This window comes from Sitophilus oryzae, unplaced genomic scaffold (assembly GCF_002938485.1).
Source record: "Sitophilus oryzae breed Bouriz unplaced genomic scaffold, Soryzae_2.0 scaffold_1177_pilon_pilon, whole genome shotgun sequence".
Classification (NCBI taxonomy): domain Eukaryota; kingdom Metazoa; phylum Arthropoda; class Insecta; order Coleoptera; family Curculionidae; genus Sitophilus; species Sitophilus oryzae.
In genome coordinates this window covers 1,691,831-1,697,810 of record NW_022145812.1, presented here as the reverse complement: position 1 = coordinate 1,697,810, position 5,980 = coordinate 1,691,831, and the positions used below count along the sequence as shown (strand labels likewise).

General features: G+C 31.9%; 1 protein-coding gene across 1 annotated transcript; it reads right to left on the bottom strand.

Moving 5' to 3' along the window:
- Positions 1–2,209: 2,209 nt before the first annotated feature.
- LOC115889583 (piggyBac transposable element-derived protein 3-like) lies at positions 2,210–3,124 on the bottom strand. Its single transcript, XM_030909638.1, has one exon. It carries the CDS (start codon positions 3,122–3,124, stop codon positions 2,210–2,212), a length of 915 nt encoding a protein of 304 aa, XP_030765498.1.
- Between the last annotated feature and the right edge of the window lie 2,856 nt (positions 3,125–5,980).

Here is a 5,980-nt window from a genome sequence, read left to right as displayed (position 1 = left end):
TTTGATTCTAAATCTCTATCTACTTATGCTCTACTATGCTATGGGATTACCCTGAGCCCTTTGATGATGATGCAATATCGCATTGAGTTGAAAATCCGTTTGATTTTAATAGTAATTCATGTTCTATTTAAAATAATAATCTGATTCTTTACTTGATCCATATTTTTCTAATTTCTATATACAGGTGGTCTCATTCTTACTTGATATTAACTTTAGCCAACAGCTTGAATTCTAATGCCATGCCTGGATAATATCGGTAAACTCAACATTGAGATGCACTCTTATAGAGTGTATATATGTATTAATTTCTTTTCTGTTAATAGTAATAATTGCGAAAATAAATATGATATTCAAATATAATTAGGAAAGCCAGCACCATGTTTTGCACACATTTATAAATATTTGAGGTTCAATACCTACGTAAAAAATATAAAAGAAATTCCAAATTAAATTTCAACAATATGTGGGTTCCATGCAGCAGATTTATTCAGGATTTAATGGCGTGATAATAAATATACTAGTAAATATGTTTGCAAAATTATATGCTACATTAAATTTATTCCATTTCGAGCCATATTCTAAATCATTTTACCTAATTTCAAAATTTTATCTAAATCAAGAAGAAAATTTATGATTATTCACAAACAATATAAATATTAATTATGCCCAAACAATATAAACTTTAATTATGCACAAAGAATATAAACATTAATTATGCACAAATAATATAAGCTTTGCTATATATTGCCTATTCTTAATTTTTAAATTTTTGTATTTATTATTTTTAGCCGACCATACCGACAGATGTGGCAGGCTATTAAGATCGGCAAAAAAAAGTTTTTTAATTTCACTCAAAATGAGATATTTGGGTCATAAATGACCTAAATACAAAATATTTGCAAGGTGTCTGTCTGTCTGTCTAACCGCTAAACCGATTTTAACCAAATTTGGCACAAAAATACTGTGGCACCCGAGAATCTGGCCATTAGTTTTTGGTGGGGGTGGGAGGTTGGTAAGGAGGTATGGGAGGGGGTTAAAAATTTTAAAAAATCGTAACTCCAAAATTACAGTAGCTAGCGAAACGCGGTTTTCAATTTAAGATTAGGAATAATATTTGCAACAAAATTAGTAATAACATCAAAATCAGTCAAAGTCGCAGTTTTTGAGATAAAAAAAATATCAAGTATGGGCGGCTATACGTGCGTCCCGACGCCAATTTTTATATAGGGTCCGGCAATAGTCTGTCGGGTATCTGTAGCTCCTAGAATAAAAAAACTTGGGAACTTTCTTTAAGCGCAAACGTAAAATATGTATTAGGATGTATTTCAGGAAAATATTTTAATTTTTATAGGATGGCTCAAAAAATATGAGTGGATCGGGGTGACTTTTTTTAAAAGGAAGAGCTTGTATATTATAGCATTTTTGGCTTCCTTTCAGATCACTTTACGTACTATATAGATATTCGCGGTTTTATATTTCATATGGCATTTTCAACAGTAAATTTTTATCAAAGCCACCTAATGATTTTTCTTCCGTATTTTACAGTTGAAAGAGCCATATGCAATAATACTGCGTGTATCGGCGAAACCATTAAAACATTTGGAATACTTTAACCCATAAGAGCCTAGAATTCATTTTTCTTAAAAACGTTATTTTTATTCATATCTTTGACCTAAGCAAGGTTAGTATTAAGTGAAAAAAAATACTAAAAAAAATATTCTTGTTTACGTTTTTGATATTTGTTATGGGTCGTTAACGACCCCTTGGGTCCTAGGAGTGCAGTAATACGAATAGTGTGTTTCTTTTTTTTATTTCTAATTATTTGAAAGTAAGAATAATTAATGCGTAAACATTAAATACAAATACTTTGGTGTGGTCCATTAATATTTTAAAACGTCTACACTTGATGATAGCCTTCAAAACATTTATCGTGAACTGGGATATCACAAGCTTGACAGGATTTCGTGGTTTTATTCTTACAAACTTCACACCTCCTCCGTTTCTGTTGAGTTAAAATTATGTGCCGACCGCTGGCAATTCTTGGGTTCCTAATGCATGCCCTTTTTGGCCCCGTAATAACCCTAGGTTTCCCATATTTTAGGAGAAGTGACTGGGCAAGTTCGCCGAAAAGTAAGGTTGTCTTCCAAATAACCGTACTCCCTTGCTAAAAGCCAGGCATTGGTTATGCTTACATCGAAAAGCCAATAGATTATAGGAATATACCACTTCTTTCCTCTGAATGCAATGCGGTAATTAGACACATGGTTGTCCAACTGATCCACACCTCCCATGAATGCATTGTACTATTTACTACATAAGGTTGAGGTATATCGACTTTAGATCTTTCTTTAGCAGAGTAGCGTTTGCATTTGAGAACTGGTTCTAAGCCAAACTCATTTGACATTAGCGTAACTACGTTATTATCCTTCCAACAAACCCCAACAATATTATTACGGGCATCAAATGCAGAACACATCGCTCCTCTATCAAACTTCTTAATTTTTGCATTCTCTATTAGGCTGCATTTACCAGTTCTGTGTTCTCGGGTAGTTCCTGTAGCTCCTATTCCTATTTGACCCAACATAGAAACAAGTTTTGCAGAAGTAAAAAAGTTATCGAAATATAAAGACAATTTTTGATCAGCAAAATGGTTTTTTATAATATTTGCAAAATGAAAAACCACTGTTTCTCCAAGGCCCATACCTTTGACAACATCTATAGCCTTATATCCGAAGCGGATTGGTTTACCTCTTATATATTGCTTGCACCCGTGCCTCCCGTAGTACGGAATCATGGACTCGTCAATTAATATGTTACTTTGAAGTGGTGCATACTGGAGAAATTTTGTATTCAGAGCATCAATAAGATATCGGACTTTGCCAAGTTTATCATTTTCAGGCAAGTTGTCGTTACCAGCTGCGTGCAAATTAGAAGATATTTCAAAAAAACGAGTTCTACGCATTGACTTAGAAACTAAAGTATTATGTACATCTTCGCTGGTCTCCCAGTACATTCTCCTGCGGGGCAGGGGTGCATATCCGCTCAGAAACAAGATTCCTAGATAGGTATATATATCGTCTATATCCAATTGAAAACCAGGTTTATTTCTGTGGGTAGCATACATGCATGCAGACATCCAAACCAAACCAAACCTAACCAAATTTTCGACAATTTCTGGGGTTATAAAAAGTTGAAAGAAATCTAAAGGATGGGTTGCACTTGACACAGTCAGAGGCTTGCAAAATTTAAGATCACCGTTGTGTGATCTGTCGTTGCCTTGAAAATCTCCTGCTGCTTACCATTTGAAAGGATAAATTGACGGTAAAGCTTTTGTAGAAACGGATTCTTCAGTCTGGTCTTGTACGTTTTCTGTAATCTGAGGCTGTTGGGGGGTTTCTGCAACTCTATAGGGTTCAGGACAATTTGAGTTATCGTTGAAGAAAAACTCGGCTTTCGCATTCAACTGCGCAGAACACAACCGATCCGGATCGTTGCATACGTCATCGCCTGAATCTTCGGCACTATCTTCGGCATCATCAGGAGGCAACATGACGATTCCATCAGGAATCAGGGCGTCTTCTTCTAAATTTTCTACCTCCTCAAGAAGCTCAGCAACAGTAAGTGCACGTTTCCTGATAAACAACTATGAAGTACTCTCAGGGCCCAAGGGGTCGATAACGACCCACTCATTTTTAGTATCATAATATGTGGCAACCATGTAATGATTACTCAAATTTTCATAACCTTACTTTTAAATCGTATTTTCCGAATACACTACTGCAGTAATAATACGTAATACTTAATAAACAAGTACTCACCAATAATGATTTGTTGACATTGCACAGACAAGAAAAATTATTCGTTCAGAAATACTTCCCAAAAACTAGTAAACAATAAAATAAGCGCGCCAAACGATTGACAAGCAAAGGACAAGCACTGGCAACACAGAAATAAGTTCTGACACGTAATGTGTTCTTAAGAAATAAAGTTTGATAATAAAATATCTTGAGGGTCGTTAACGACCCCATGGGCCTTAATGGGTTAAACACAAAAAATGTTAATTTTTTTAACTCTCTATCTAATAAAAAAATTATATACGGGGTGTTAAATTAAAAAAAAAGAAACATTTTATAACATCTAAAGTAAATACCTATTAAAGTGTATAAAACTACCTAATATAGTTTTAATTTCAGAACAGTTCTTTTTTTAAGAAAAGCTGAAAAATATATATTTTTGATTTATTTATTAATATCTCTGAAATTATTGAAATATATTTACTCATATCTTATATGTTATATAAAGTGATCTCAAAAGAAGCCAAAAATGCAACAATATACAGAGTGTTCCATTTAAAGAAATCATCCCTATCCACTCCTACTTTTTTGAGCCACCCTATAAAAGTTAAAATATTTTCCTGAAATATGTACATCTTCGTTTATACTTTAGGTTTGCACTTAAACAAAATTCTCAAGTTTTTTATTCTAGGAGCTACAGATGCCCGACGTACTATTGCCGGACCCTATATGTTAATTTAAAAAAAAAGAAAAATATAATTTTATCTAAACTTTATCTAATGTCGATATGGCATAACTTCCATCATGCAACGTTTACAGAAAAACAAATATCTGTGAATATCAATATAATAAAAATTGCTAGAAATGTATGTGTATTTCCAGCAGAAAAAAAGAAATATAATTTTAAAAATCAACACTAATAAAAATGTCAGCAAATAAAATTTATTATTGTTTAGTTGTTTTTCTACGGCCCGTATTTATTTTTCTAAATAGTTTACTACGGTTCTGTTTATAAAAATAATAATAAATCAAATTGGATTTACATATTTTGTTTATAAATTCAGTTTTATTGTAGGTAGAATTTTGGATGCAATTTTTCAATTACGTACGGAATGCGTTAAATTTTGACAGTCGTTAAATATTAAATTGTACGCGCTCTAAAATGGGATAAAGCAGCTGAAAAAACTGGCAGCGTATAAATATATAATTATGGAACGGCCGATGTGAAATGCTCTTTTTAATAATTGATGTCTTATTTGATGTTAAATTTCTGCTTCTACTCAGTGTTTCGCCTAGTAGATACATCATTGTGCTTTTTTATAATTCTACTCTTTAAGAGTGAGCACATTATTTGTAGTTTTGGTGAGAAAATATAATATCTATTAATAATATTATTTCTATAAATTTACGAAAATCAATACTTCCTTAATAAGCCTAAATATTACATGAATGATATTTTACATGATTTTAAAACTAACAAGTCACTTTTCAAAACCAACAAAAACCCGATAACTAGAAGGTAGTTAGCACAACATGGGTAGTTTGCAAACTATATATTTATTTTGGTTTATACCCTACTACTATTTTAATATTAATCCAGTAACTTTAGTTAATTTGTAGACAGGGTTGTTCACCACATACGACACGGAGTATTTTAGCTAAACGATCAGATTTTTGCAAATTATAAGTTTTGGGTTTGTCGAAGGACTATTAAAGGCACAATTTGAAAATATATTTACAAGATACAGAGTGTCCCAAATAAATAAAAAATCAAAGTTGTATTCTTTTAAATGGAACACACTGTATATTATTACATATTTAGTTTCTACGATTAAAACAAAGGTAAATTTGATTAAGGTTAAGCACATTTTACTCTTACCGTTTTTGAAATATTTAGGTTTTTGTCAAAATACAGTAATAATTTTAATGCTTCATTTCTATAGACGTATTTATGTTTTTAAAACCAAATATTGTACTGAAGTATTTCTATTTATTAAGTTTTGTGTTGCAATAATGAAAATTACACTAGCTTATAGAGAGTGTCCAAAAATTTATTTTAAATAATTACTAGCTCTAAACGGTAATAACTTGTTTAATTGAAATGGAACACCCTGTGTATTTTATGAGAATCAGATGCGTAATTTAATTGTCTATGAAATTGTATTATACCATTTTTTACCTATCTG

What these genes read in the sequence shown, in the direction of transcription:
- LOC115889583 (XM_030909638.1), bottom strand. Translation starts at nt 3,124, where the DNA reads ATGTATGCTACCCACAGAAATAAACCTGGTTTTCAATTGGATATAGAC.